Here is a 15,284-nt window from a genome sequence, read left to right as displayed (position 1 = left end):
CTAGAAACTTAGAATGATGAGGATAAAAGCCTACAGATACCTGACAAAATACACAGCAGAACAATGGTTCTGCTCTTTCAGATCACTGCTCTAAAACTTGTTTTTGACACCACGGTGGGTACTGTTGTCCTGAAAAAAATTTGTAAGACATGCCAGGTTTTTGGCACTTTGCACAAGTATTCTGGAATCAGTTTATACCAGGTTTTCCTGACCATTAGCAAATTTTTTATCCATTACTTTCTGTGGAGTCAGGGTCTTTGCTTTGTCATATTAAATTTTCCAGCAGTTTTACCAGACTAACAGAATTCCCTTTTGCTTCTCTCTAGGATGATTTGGAGGATTTTCAATTTTACATGTAAGTGCTCATCTTCTTCAGATATGTTATATTCAGCTAGAATGCCAGTGAGCAATCACAGTGACTTTCCTGTTTCTTTCAGGCACTGCTTTGATTATTGTCTTTCAATTGAAACCAGAGCTTGGGTGAGTAGAATTCTTCTAAAACAACTACAGTAAACTTTAAGAGATGGCATCTCTTATTGCAGGGGCTGTTTGTTGATTGACTGCACTTATTCACTGGTTTCATCATGATTTCATTGCCCATCTGCAGTGCTTGGTTGCATCTTTCCAGTCTAATTTTGCTCCTTATCAGTGTTGCACTGCAGCTGACTCTATAATCCAGCTGGTATCAAATTAGTCATTGATCTAATAGCATAGTTGCAAATATAGCAATTGAATGCCTGGCAGCCTTCTGCATATCTAGAACACTAAGAATCTTTAGATTTGCTTAAGCCTCGTTACAGATATCTACTTCATTAAAACATTAAATTCACAATGGTTTCAGACATTATATTTTTAATTTCAAAGGTAACTGTGATATTCAATCTGGCTGGCTGCCTCTTTTTGTCAAGAACATTTTTATTTCTGCTTTTTCTGTTGCCTGTTACACTACATATGTTGCACTGAATTGCCAACATTTTCAGCCAGTCTGCATCTGCCCTGCTTCATGGGTTCCTTCAACTTATATCTATGTGTGTGTTCTGGCACTTCTCTGGATAGTTCTCCCACTGTTTGGAGGCATATATTAGATTGGTTTTACCCTAATGTCTTCCCTCTGAATGGGAACTGTGTATTTCACAAGTGATCCTGGCAAAGAGATACAATTAAGAAATGTTTCATGTCTACAGTTACACATGGTTGCTCTAGTTCCTGGCACCTTACCATATCCTTTTTTTTTTTTTTTTTTTTATTCTGGTTTTGGTTAAGAAAACCTTTTATAGCTTTTAATTTATTTTTTGTTATTTGTATCCCTCTGACCAGTTCTTCTTAGAGTCAAAGAATTATATACTCCTGCCAAAAAACCAAAATAATAGCAATGAATTTTTTTAGGTAATAAAATGGGATCACAAGACTGTCCACTTCTCACCTCTGGTGGTGTTTATTTGATCTTTCAACACATGATAACAAACTAAGAGATCTTAGGAATTCCTGTTCTTCCACCTAAATAGTAGACACAGTAGAATGTGTCTGGATGAAGGCCATCCAAAAAATAAGCACGTAAGTCTCAATACATGGTCTGCTTTAGAAAGTTACCACCAGAAAAATTCTGTATCTGTAGTAGCTTTTTTTTGAGAAAATCAATGGGTAAAGCAGAGATAATCAAACTCCAGTGCAATGTCAGTCAAAATCTGGATGTATGACAAATGAGTTTCAAACTGGAATATTGCATAAACATTACAGAGTGGTACAAAAAATACCCTCTTTTTGTAATATCAGAATGAGTAGTAAACTGAGAGGGTCTGATCTCCATAGCTTCTTTATCCAATCAGTGGAGAAAGAGGTAAGAGAGAAAAGAGTTCTCCTGAAAATATTTCAGAATACTTAACAAGCTTCTGCTCTGAATTACCCCTTAGAGAAACCTCATGACAGCGGTTAGCCCACTTTTCCCCCATATTAGTTAAACTAGTCTTCACTAGTTTCAAGGAGATGACTCCTTGTCCCAGTGTACTACTGGGGAAACTACAACCTCTCTGTAGTTTTCCCAGCAGCTTGTGACACAGCTGGCACATGTCCTTCACATCTGGAATAGCACCTGTTGTTCCAGAACAACAGGATGTGAAGGGTACTACAGCTCTTTCCCCCAAAAGCATCTCTTCATAGAGCCAACTTCAACATTTACAGTTTCCCCATCACTGGGATTCTATAGCAACCATGTTTTTTCTGCAATACAACAGCACCCACAAGAATTTAAGAACCATAGTTATTTCACACTGGCCCCAGGAGTTGGCTGCAGCCTGCCAAGATCCGCTGGACCTGATGCTGCCACAACTGCAAAAATTATGAATTAAATTACAGTGATTGCTTATTTTACCTTGCTAGAAGGAGAAATTTGTGCAAAATGCTGTAGCTATTTTTAGTACAATGTATTAAAAGTGTATATGCACAAAGTAAAAATATCACCCAACCTTAAGTATGTAAAAAGGTTACAAATATATACACATAAATAATTTATATTGATATTTTACATATTTTCAATATATAAATACAGTCTATAATATATATTTATAAAAATAAAAATACAATACATATATAAATAAAAATTCAGGAGATTATAAACTGGTACACTTCACTGCAACTTATTTTTTATCATTTAGACATAAATTCATTGACTATATTGCCACTGAAAGTTTATGGAGATTTAGTGAATTTGGGTTTCATATAGAAAACCTGCCAAAAAAGCTATTTTGCAGTCATTTTTTTTCTTTATTTTTATGAAAGAAATATAACAGTACTGATTATTTTTGAGGCATACTGATGAGGAGTAATTTGGAAAGAAAATAATAGTTCCTGTATTATGTTTATGAAGTAAAACATCATGGATAAACCATGTAGTTCCTATGAGTTTTTTAAAAAATAATATTTTCTCCTGAACTATGAGGTGGAAAAATAGGGAAGTCCATTAAAAATTGCAAACTAACTTGAGGAATAGAGTAATAATGTTATTTCCACCTATAATTTTTGGTAGTGATTTTTTTATCTTCATTGCTTTAAAACAGATGGATACACCAAGCTGGTAAAAAAAAATCACTATATCCACACACAGCTTCAAAAATCATACTGTCATTGTGTTATTAACATTCCTCATTTTACCTTATTTCAATACATTAACTGGAGAGACCAGCGGAAGGCAGCCTTAAGGTCCCACTGCTTGGGACCTTATCTTGTTATTTTATAGCAGCAAGGGCACAAACATGGAGCATGTGGAGTTGACTAAGATGCTTGACGTGATGACTGTAAATATTCTACATTTTGCAGCTGTAGTAAGGAATGGTGATGACAGCTATGTGGTACACATTTACTTTTGTTTGAAGTTGAACGCCTCTTTCATTCTAGACACACTGCTTTAATCTCCAAAAAGCTGTGCTGGCTTTTGCTACGAGCTCAGTAAATACTTCATTGCTACAATGTGAAGTTCGTCGTCAACATCTTGGTGGGAAGAAGCGGGAGAAACCCACTCACTCTTGGGAAGTGCATGAAGCCACTTCTTGCAGAAATATGGGGAGTCTGCTCCATAGAAATTACAACACTGTCTTTAGAAATGCATGTTTACATTTGAAATATACTGTGGAAGCAACCAAGAAAATGCAAAAACATTTTTCACATTCTTTTTGTATTCAATTTCTAGATGTTTTAATTCTGTAGATATGGCAATCAGTATTTTCCTATTGTAATTATGTAAGACATTAAAACTTAAAATCTCTCTGCTTTAAGTAAGAATTTTTCCAGCAGTATTTTTATTTTATTTTATTTTATTTTATTTTATTTTATTTTGTAAGATGCCAAATTTGCCAGAATTAGCAAGGAATTTAATCCCTGCTAATTTTTAAATTTAATTCCTTACATGAACATATGAACCACAGAAGAATGAACTATTGTTGTTCTAGGATGTTCTATGTTGTTCTAGTTGTTATAGGATGGGTCTCAAAGGAATTTTTACTCTGTTCTCCAGTGCAATTGAAGTGAAAATACTTGTGCAGAAAAATGTAACCAATTTCATCACCCCTTGTAATAAGAGTGGGAAACTTTGCTGTGTCAGGTCCTTAAGTCATTTAGTTCACATTGTAATAGCAGTCAGACTTTAACTGCTATTTGGTATATCATGCATTTTTGAGACTTGTCATACGAAATACGATTTTCCTATCTAGTGGAGAAAGTCATAGAGGTTCCTAATCTGTTGGGGAAAAAAAAAAATCCAGCCTAGCACAAGAAAATCACTGAACTTCATGAAGAACAGTAACTGAAGCCAGTCCTGTGCAAGGTCGCTTTACAATACATGACAGCTAAAAGCATACTACAGTGTAAAAAGCAAAAATTAACTTCCACTGAGGCATGTATCAATCCATGTATGTACATGATACATGTACATGACATAGGTACAGACACACTATTATATAAGTAATAGAATACACATGGTATTGTTAATGAGTATAGACATTATTTAGCAGAATAATCTTTCTCCTTTTTTTTAACATATTCTTTGTCAGATAAAATAAAAGCTTTCACTTTGGGACATAATTTGCTAATAGGATTAAAGTAATTTTTCATAAAGGTGGTGATTTTTGCAAGGTAGCCTAAAAGTTGATTAGCAAACTATAATGACTATTCTGATTGCAATTAAAAAGCCCTTCCAAATGGGTCAACACACCTAAGTGCTATCTGCAGTCATTTAGATTTTAACATCATGGTTATTACTTATTATCAGGCTGCACAATGAGATATTGATTACTTTTAACCTTTAGAGCTCAGAATTCAGGAAAAGTCAAGGTACCAGCACAGCCTACTTTTCCTGTCTAGTAAACTTATGGCCTTTAGTGGAATTCTAATGATTCCTTTTGGCAAGGCAAAACTGAAATTAGTTTATTCTTTTGGCTCATGCAGAAATGATGACATACCTAAAAATACTGCATACATAGCAGATTTGTAGTTACTCCCTACAAGAGGCTCAGTCCTGAAGTGTGCTGAGAGCTTCCTCTAAACTGACAACCATCATTTTCTTCTGACTAAAACTGACTGTTTTAGCAACTCCATGCAGACACTGATGGGTTACCAGACAGACAGAAAGCATCCTGGACTGTGCAGATTATGCAGCTTAGGAGCAAAAATCTTCACATTTTCTAGTTTATAACCAATCCCCTAAGCATATTGTCCAAATATATCACTCTGCAGGCTGTTAATCTTTTAAGAAGTTTTCTTTATATGGAAAATCTACTTGAAATAAAGACTGAACTACAATGCAGCTTCAGTGGGTACGTGGAACTTGCTTTAAATGGAACAAAGTAATCCAATTAAACTAATCTGGTTTACAAGTTAAAATGATACGAAGAACATTAATTGATCCTTATAGGCTGCTGCTATTTGAGCTGTCTCTCTGTTTGCGCAGCATTTGGAACCGCTTTGCACATTTGTATCCTCTAATAGCAGAGAACTCAGGCCCCCCAGTTCAGGAGAATTATGGGCAAGAGAAACATTAACCGTTATGTGTTAGATTAATTTGCAGAACACTTGGCATTTTATTGCCAAGTAGTCAAATTGTTCCAAGTTGTTCCGGAAGGTTGTTATTAATAGTATGTTTTCTGAGGAAAGTTCTGTCTACTTTTGGAACTGCATTTCTGTTGCCAAGGAAACTCCTTGAAGCACAGCATTCTAGGAGCACACTGCTGCTTTTGTTTGCCAGTATCCTATTCATATCATCTAAGTAAGCACTTTACATACTTTAGCCTCCAGTTTCAAATGTTGGAGTCTTTATGTATTTATATTACCATGTTATATATAGTTTGTGCTACTTTTTAAACTCAGGGACTCCAGCAAGATTATTTTAACAGTTGCATTAAAAAACAGTTTTTTGTCGTTTTTTTTTCTTTTTTTTTTTTCACAAGTTTGCAATAAATTAGTTTTAATTTGAATAATAGCTCCATAGGTTATAGCACTAGTCCTTAAGTGTTAATTATCTTTTCACTCTGAAATTAATGTAGTCATTTCCTACTGACTCTTCTACACCATTATTGAAGTGCTGAGGAAAACATGTCATTGAGTTCTGAGCCAGAACTGTTGTTGTGATTAATCCTGGTCACATGGCCAATCTCTGCCAAAAGGAGATCACTGAAAAAAGGTGACAAAGACAGTGATTTCCTGTCAGCAAAGAGTACGACAGGGCTGTCTAGAAGTGATGCAAATGAGGGAAACTTTCACCACGGTTTGTTTGATCCACTCCGGGCCACAGCACATTGAGCCAGCGAGAAAGGCACAATGGAGCAGCAGCACACCCAGAGGAGGAAATTAACTGCACCTTCCAAGCAAGGATAGAGCTTCCAGCAGGGAAACAAAAACTGCTGGGAGATTTTTTTTCCCCCTCAACTTTTTTAGAAATACATCCTTAGTTTTTGATGTGCATTTCTGTGTTATTTAATGGGAAGTGGACCACTTCCCCTTGATGAAAGAGTACAGCAGTTAACCTGTTCAAAAGCTGTATCAAGTAAATGCTTTCAAAATCTTTGCACTACTACATAAAGATCTTTTCCCATCTATCATAATCATTGCTGAAGAATTACTAGTAAAAGACTTACGACTTATGCAGTTTGTATTAAAACCACCATACACTGCTTGTAATCAGAAAAAAAAATATTTCTTTTATTTGATATTTTCAAATGCTTGGTTAATTTTGTTCTGAACATACTAGCAATTTTAACAATCATACTGTACTTATTTAAATAGGGTTTTAATCTAACACAATTAAGTTTTGCAATTAATCTTCAGAGGAAAATGGAAAGAATTATCATTAACTTTTCTGCTAGTATCCGCACTTCTAATCTCAACAGTTCCCATAAATACTGATTTGCCTCATTTTTGAGCATTCAAGGTACAGAATTACTCAAGTTTCTACTAAAGGGCTAATTAGCAGAGTTTAAATTCTTTGAGTTTGATCCTCCAGTAACAGCATATGAATACAGCTGAAGTCAATGCAAGTTCTGTGTACTTAGAGCTTATGAGATCAGGCTCACATGCAGTAGATTAAAATGAAATAAACATGATACACTTGGCATCAAACTGAGCTGTTATAGAAGTACCAAGAAGTAAGAATCCCAAACATGGAAATATTCCTTTTAGTTTTTTCTTAATTAATAGCTAAAGCATCAGAGGACAAATAATCTGTCATCAATTCATTCTGTTACTGCCATTTTTTCAAACACTAGCTGATTTTCAAAATCATTACCTAGTTTCGGGCTATAGAGCAGAAATCATTTAGGCCTATGTTCTCTTTTAAAAAAAAATCTATGAATGAAATCTAGGAAGTCTAGAGAAAGTAGTATATTCATATTCAGTGTTACAAAAAATATGGCTGTACTGTTCCTATTATAAGGGCAAAATAAAACCTAGTTAAAGAGAGATAATAGGGATTCTAGTAAAAAAATTTGTAGTTCCTAATATATTAGAAAAAAAAATTAAGCTGAGAGTTGACTTAAGTGTATATTGCCTCTGAAAACAGAGTACTGTGAAAATACTCTAATCATGAAAATATATTTCATTATCCTATATACAATTTGAGCATTTATATATTGTGTTATGCTGCTTTAATGTATGCTTGCCCCTTCTGAATTACCTGTTTAATCATTGCTCCTTCCCATTCACAGACTCCTCAGGGGCAATGATTACTGTTGGTAATAGTGATACCACAGCAGGTTCCCTGGCAGGGGCGGCTTGCTGAGCTGGCTCTGAGCTGCAATTACTCGTCAGTTCAGCAACGGAGAAGGGAGATCTGTGGTTTCAGGAGAACCCACGAAAATGCGGGGAGTGCAATTAGCAGGTTCACATTTGAAGCTGTAATTGATAAAAGGAAGCTAGAGCAAGAGCTCAGTGTGTTTTCCTAGCTGCCCAGATCACTGAGGAGCCCCGGTGGCAGTGGCTGCCTGGGCTGTGTCCCTGCAGAGCAGCGCGGCTGCGCTCCCTGGGAGTGCCGCACGCACGCTCCATCATTCACCGCTCTAAAACAGCCTCCCAATAAAAAGGGTGTCACCACTGATTGCAACAGAGGTTTACTAGGCTAGTTTTATAAAACTATTAATACTCTTTTGGAGGACATGATTCGTTGTCACACAAATCTCTAAAATTAGGGATGGTAAAGACCTAGTGATTTATACGGTATTTCCTTTGCTAGATCAGAATTGTTTCCTCAATTACATTAGCTAATGTTATCCTTTGTCTACTTTTAAATGTGAAATTATCGGGCTTTCAACACGTTGAGAGGTTGTTCATTGTGGTGTTCGGGCGTTTTTGTTGTTTTTTGGTGGGTTTTTTTTGAGGTTTTTTTTGTTGTTTTTTTTTAAGAATGATTGCTCTAAATGCAATGCACTTAAGATTTTTACATTACCTGCAAATATTCCTCCTGCTTTGTGGATGCTCCTGAGTCATCTCTTATGCAAACTCCACGTCTCTAATTAAAGCTTTTGTTCCATCCTCAGAAATTTGCTTGCTGCTCTTACTAGAAAGGTAAATGCAGTGAATATTCACTGCAGGAGGGCAAGGAGTCTATTTCTACTCTTCTTCAAGTGGTTTTGTAGTGACCAAGTACCAGATAGGCAGTTTTGAGATAGTGGCTCAAATCTGGTACAGTAGCCTGTGACCTCCTGGCAGAAATTGCAGGACAAATAAGCTGCCTGTTCTTTGGAATTAGTTCTGATATACAGGCTGCAGATTCAGCTACTCTCTGTCATACAAACTTTCTGCTTTCAGAAGTGTCATGCCTATCATGGTTCAGAATTTCATAATATTAAGAAAATATTCCCATTTTGCATGTATAATATTATCCCTTTTCCATCATATTATACTGCACATATTATTAAATTGTTGCCCTTTTTTACTCTTCTCATCATGCACTATTATCCCAGCCTTACCATCTATAATTATTTTTAGGAGTTACATTTGGAAATCAGAAATGGAAGTATACTAAATAGGATCTAAAATACTTGAACTGGCTGTTTAATCTTTGTTCCTTTTCATACTGATAGATGGATTGTTACCTTAAAATTTATGTTTATCAATTTTTTTTTTTGTATAGGACTAAAACTAGCAGTTAATTGTATGGAGAGGGACTAACTACCAAAACACCTTATTTTAGACTCACAAGAAATTCTTTACTAATTTCTGACACTGTTTATTTCTGAGCCTGCCCAAGGCCAGGTCTGTAAATGTGTGATTAAGTTGGATGAAGTACTTACAAAGTTAGGAAAAAGACAATAGCAAAAATAAAAAATAATTGTCAGAGCAAGAAATGGAGGCCAGTGAATGACACTCACTCACAGCCTAAAATAGTTTAGATGTGAACTATATTTGCATTTATAAACATATTTTAACACAATGACAATCCCTTCTTGCTGGGTATTTTAAATAAAATAACTACAATAAGAAAGAATAAAATGAAATAAGACCATGAAGAAAATAGGATGCCAAAGCAAGAAAAAATTATTACATTTAAGTAATTATCAAATCACGCAATCACAGAAGAATGAAAACAACTTCTATTTGACCTTGAATGTACCATTTATTTGATAAGAAATAAAAAAAAAGCTAGAGGGTAGTTGTTTCTTGTCATTATAGTGTTGCTGATTCTGTGGTTAGTTATTAATTTTATTTTTTATGATTCACAATCTGCTCTTTGAAATATGCCATATGCTCAAAGCAATTCAAGGATGACAACTGTCAGAATTACTCCAATAAAAATTGCCTAAATGAGGAAGATTTACTGCAGCCTGATATTTCTGTCGAAAGCCCCTCCTTTCTTTCCCCCACCACCCCTCAGACCCGTAACTCCTCAGACACACAGTGAAGCCTGAATCAGTTTTAGGATCAAGTCACACATTTTGAGGAAGTTCTTGCAAATACTATCTATCTAAAAGAAATAATAAATCTTCTGGGTTAAGGCTGTTAAAGCAAATAAAATAAACCATGTGTATCTGCATGCATGTGTATATATATATATAGATATATATACACACATGTATCTATATATATATGCTAGAATTAGACCCTATAGCTTCACCCTACAAGTTCAAAATCATGTTGCTCAAATCACAACCAAGTGTGAAGACTTAACATGACAATGACTACTTTATGTATAACTAATAAAAATTAAATTGGTAGAGTCCTGTATCCTGGCAGCAGCAAACCAAAATCAAGGCAAATGTCTTTCTTTCCAGATGAGGTCTGAAAGGTGGATAAAAATCCAGCTGAAAGCTCCAATCAAAACACATTTTGTTAACAGTTCCCATTTCATTTTTTTCCTTCATTTTGTTTCAGTCTATTTATTAATGCAGTTTCATTTATTTCTATTCATCTTGAAGACAAATCTTTGTCCTTCTATAGAATTACACCAAATAGAATGTGATAAAGGGAACTTTCTTGCAATTATGATGTCGGTGCAGCCTGTCAGTGCACAGGGGATGGAAATGAGGTTGGGGACAGGGAAGGGAATTCTAATAGACACCATGATACATACAATGAACGCAGCGATATCCTGTGAGAGAAAGACTTGTCAAGCTAATCAGATCTTCTATAGCTAGGTAAAGGCAGTAACGGTACTGCTAACCTTGTAAAGATGCTGCTGCTGCTCCTCTGACATCATCAGGTCATGGCTGTCCATCACAATGGATTCCATGTCAATCAGCCAATCCCAGAGCTCCTGGTATTCTGAATCAAAGTCCAAAAGGCTGTAGATAAGGAACAAAATGTATTATGCATAAATACTCTGTAGTTGTTAAAATCTTGTATTAGAATAATATATTCTTGAAAACTCATGATGTTCCAAGTTATATTTCTAAAGAGACATTCTGTATTTATACAGTGTGGATGAAAATGAAGACTGAAATCCAATTTAAGCCAGTGCCATGACCTAAATTCAGCAGCTGATGCCAAATCCTGACAACCGTTGGCATACTGCATTTGCTTCAAAAATTTTGAAATACAAATCCCCTATAGGTATTGTTTAATGTTTTTTTACAGAGCTGGCTTTATATTGAGCACATTTTGCAACAATCACCTTGATATAGTTCATATGAAAATATTATTTACATCAAAAAATTACTCAATCCATTCAGCCACCCCTCTCCTGTCTATCTGCCTATCTTTGTAAATATCCTACATTTATTTTCATGGATGAGTAGCTAGCATTTCAACTTAACGCCTTAAGATAGGCTTGAGTGAATATGGTAAGCCAGTGAGAACTAAGGCCAGATACAGTATTAGACAGGTGTTCCCTACAGACATGTAAGAAACAAAGGTAAGGACAGGAAGTCAAAACAATGAATCCTTGAATAGACGGCAATCATTAAAATTCAAAGGAGGATCACTACGGTTTTCAACAAAATAAATCATTAGAATAAGGAGCTTAAAAGGATTAATGTGATTTTCTATTGAAAGCCTAGTGAATAAGTAAAGCATAGATTCTTCTAAAACACTGTGATACAAGACAGAAAGTACATGCTGAAAAACTGCACATTCGTCAAATAGATACCTCTTGAAAAGGGATCTTCAAATTTGCAAAATTGGAACTAACAAAAGCCTTGCCAGTAGTATCAAAAAACTCCCAGACTGATCAAAGAATAGTGCATGTTCCACTAAAGCTAATTTCTCCAATTATTAAGATCTTTTTTAGCAACCCCATTAAAAAAATTAGCAGTGTTTCAACAGAGAAACAATAAACTAAACATGCTTTTAATGTCATTAGTACTACTGCAGTTTTATTATTAACTGGAGTACCATGTGCGTGGTAATTTTGAAAGCTTATAGATAAAGTTGTGACAAGTAAAACTGTCTTTCCTCATGAAAGCAGGCAAGGGAGAAGAAAGCATTTCCCTTCTGTGGTATTATTTTCAACAAATTGACAAAAAAGAAAGTATTGTACAATGCACAGGCGCTGATTCCTGCTTCTGAAGTAATCCTCTAGTTTAATCCACTGTACATAGTATACTTTTACTTGATCATTTTTGAGGTACACTTACTCAAAACTGCTTGCTGCCCTGAGACGGTAAGCAATGTTATCATAAAGAAAGAAGAGCAAGCACAAAAGGTCAAGTTACTGTTACTGAAATATAAGTTTCATTTGGTGTTCAGGGCTTTTTTTCTGTTTCAGGAGGTATTTGACTCAGATATCATTTGGAAACTAAAAGAAAACTAAACTCCATTTTGAATTGTATATTTGGCAGTGTTACTGAATCTTCATTCCTTCTTCAGAAAGCAGTATAACCATTCTGCATCTTCAGTATCTACTGCTCCTTTTCTTCTCTTCCATCTTAGCCAAATATTATTCAAAGACATAAAACTGACAGGCAGTTATTAAAACATATGTTTTATGACACAAGATGCTAGGTTTCATAACCTGTAAATTGGTACAGATTCAGTTGAACTTGGATAGCTTGTACCAGTGAAAATCCTAAATTAAGATATGAAGGTGATGTGAAACAAAGCCTAGATACAGAATGGCATGGGATGCCTTTGGAAAATGCACTAGGACATGGACTTGGATTTTTCTATATTATGCAGAAGATGTGCTGGATCCAAACACTGGCTTTGTGTCTAAAGATCCACATCTTACTTGTAGTCCAAATTGGTCAATTTATTTATGTATTGAAATGAACCCATTCTTTAAATAAACAGAAAAGCACTTTTCTTTGACCTTTATAAGACACAAATAAGCACGAAAAAACAGCTGAACATTTTGATTTCAAAATAATGCTCTAAAGAACTCAACCCAAATGAAGAGAGAGAAAAAGGATTCACTGGAAAAAGCCCAGTAAGGGATATAAGATAAAGAATATTTTCTTTCTTTCCCCATAGTTTACATACAGTACTTTCTCTTTTTGTTTGGGTTTTTTTGGTTGGTTTTTTAGTTGGTTTGTTTTGTGTTTGTTGGTTTGTTGTTTTGTTTGGGTTTTCTGTTGAGTTTTTTTTTTTTTTTGGAGGGGAGCTTTAATTTTTTGTTGTTGGTGACTTTTTTGTTTTCTGAAGTAACGTCAAGCTCTCTGGGAGCAGTTTTAAGTCACTGTCTATGGCAGTTATTTGCCTGAGCCTGAAGATAGCAAAGTCAGCTTAGAGAGCATCATCAATATTTTTTTAATATGATTGCAATACTTTTTAATTGTTTCAGAATATCTCTAATACATATATTTTAAAAGCAGCTTTTTTTTTTTTTAAATTAATGTCTTACATCTAAATGGATTAATTTAGCGATCACTAATAAATCACTGTTTGGAAAGGATGCAAGTTACTAAGCTGCTAAAAAGATATTCAGAAAAAATCAAGAAATTGTAGGACTAGAGAGAGGTCAAGATTAAAATGTATCTGTAAGTACTTCTGTGGTATAGTTAATATTTCTTTTTTATTCAGAATCTACTTTTCTTGAGCTTAGCAGATCTTTCTTTCATATCGCCACAGGCAGAACCAGGGAAAGAATGACTTCTGAAATACTGATGTGTGTTAAAGATGCAATAATCATAGAAAAGATCTAATTTTGATTGATTATATGAATCCACCAAACACTAGAAAAGGAATAAATTAGTTAATCTGTTTATTGAAAAAGAAAAAAAATCCTCCATTAAAAGTACTCAAACATTGCCAACAAAAATGCTATAATATTAGTTAAGGGGCACGTAAAAATGGCTTCCTTGATGAAGTTTGTTGGCTAATAAGCTAAAACTGGTAGCTATATAATAACTAAAATTACATTAAGAAGTATATTTTGTCTTGGTAAACCAGGAATCAGATATGCAGAGTTGCATGTCTAATCCCTTGAACCCTAAACATATTTCTTAAAATGTGGACACCAATTTATTATTTTGAATGAAAATTCATGAGCACCTTTCTCATGAGAAAACCAGTTCGTCTGTGGCATTAATAAATAAAAAGGAATGTGAAGCTATTTCCATCAGCCTTTTTCCCCATGTTTAACACGCACTTCCAGTTTTCAGTATTACTTTGATGGCATAACGCACATGGCATTTAGAAGTACTGTAAACACACTGGTACACTTACCAAACAATTCAGCCAGACAATATGTTCCTTCCAGTTTCTGGGTCATAATTTTATGCAACTGTTTTCACGTGTTTTTATTAGGGAGATATAGGAGAATTCAGAGTTACCACCTTAACAGTTAAAACTGCCCTATATTCTGCACATCCTGGAAGCCTCCTCTAATGCATTTCTCTGAAATTAAGAGATTTCTATCTCTTTCTATCCATGAAGGCCCAATACCTATTAATGACAGGATCTTAGGATCTGGCTTCAGGTTGTGCTGTCTGTATCTCTCAATAGGACCTACACGCACTAGTCTCCAGTTTTGAGGGGACACAGTATTTCCACCCAGACTTGCCATAACATTTTGCACCTGCCCTCAACTACTCTTGGGTACCTCTTACCTCCTGGCCAGCTGGTGTTCTCCTGCAGTGGATACTCATTCTTTTCCTTTGTCACTTTGGCTATTTTCATGCTAATACACAAAAACCTTCCCTATTGCTGTTTTAACAAGATTACTGTTTTGAAGGAAATCTCCAGTTTTTTACACACCCACTAGAATCACACTATTCTGCAAATACTAACCTACTTACCTCGGTTTAACTATTTCCTGCACAGTCATCTCCCAAATCTCCTACACACACACACACATCATACAAAAAATTCTTCATTTACAATAGCTCTTGTTCTCCCTGTGGATATTCTTCTTTTTCCTAGGTCAAACCTCCTCAACAGCTAATGGATAGGTACCCAAATTTATGCAAATGGCCCCTTCTCTGTAGAGATCTTGGTTTCTAGCTAAGCCATGCTACTGTGGAGTTTCTGTCCACAGTTTTTATGCAGTAAGGAAATGTTGCATCAACTATATTTTTAAACAGCTGAAAGGAATTTCCATTTTTTTCAACACAGTGCCTCAGATGGGTTCAACTGAAAGTTTTCCAGTTGAATTTAGTCCCCACTAGTTTCTGCAATGGCTGAATAAATGGTATTGTACTGGTCTGATTCCAGCCCCTTGGTCCCCAAAGTCAGTGTTGAGCCTCTAAAGCCTGAGATGGCCTTAATAGCCCAGGAAAGTGGCCACAGCACTAAAAAGGTTAGAATTACTAGCAGATGACCATTTCCTGTTCAAAGCATATAATTACAAGTGAAAACAAGTGCATTTAAGAAATTATTTGCTTATCACATATGGTGTGTAGAGTTACAAACTGGATTTCTCTGTGAAGCATAAA

The 15,284-nt window shown here is 35.2% G+C and overlaps 1 protein-coding gene across 6 annotated transcripts in view; it reads right to left on the bottom strand.

Moving 5' to 3' along the window:
- Positions 1 to 15,284, bottom strand: part of AKAP6 (A-kinase anchoring protein 6) — a 259,455-nt gene that overhangs the window by 65,035 nt on the left and 179,136 nt on the right. For all 6 annotated transcript variants that reach the window (XM_088057688.1, XM_088057686.1, XM_088057690.1 and 3 more), the window contains one exon: positions 10,637 to 10,757. In XM_088057688.1, the coding sequence (XP_087913814.1) occupies positions 10,637 to 10,757 (121 nt within the window). The remainder of the gene's footprint in view (positions 1 to 10,636; positions 10,758 to 15,284) is intronic.

Source organism: Pseudopodoces humilis, chromosome 7 (assembly GCF_049639895.1).
Source record: "Pseudopodoces humilis isolate 2021_Gansu_Grassland_sample_001 chromosome 7, ASM4963989v1, whole genome shotgun sequence".
NCBI classification, from domain to species: Eukaryota; Metazoa; Chordata; class Aves; order Passeriformes; family Paridae; genus Pseudopodoces; species Pseudopodoces humilis.
This window is presented reverse-complemented; position numbering and strand designations above follow the sequence as displayed.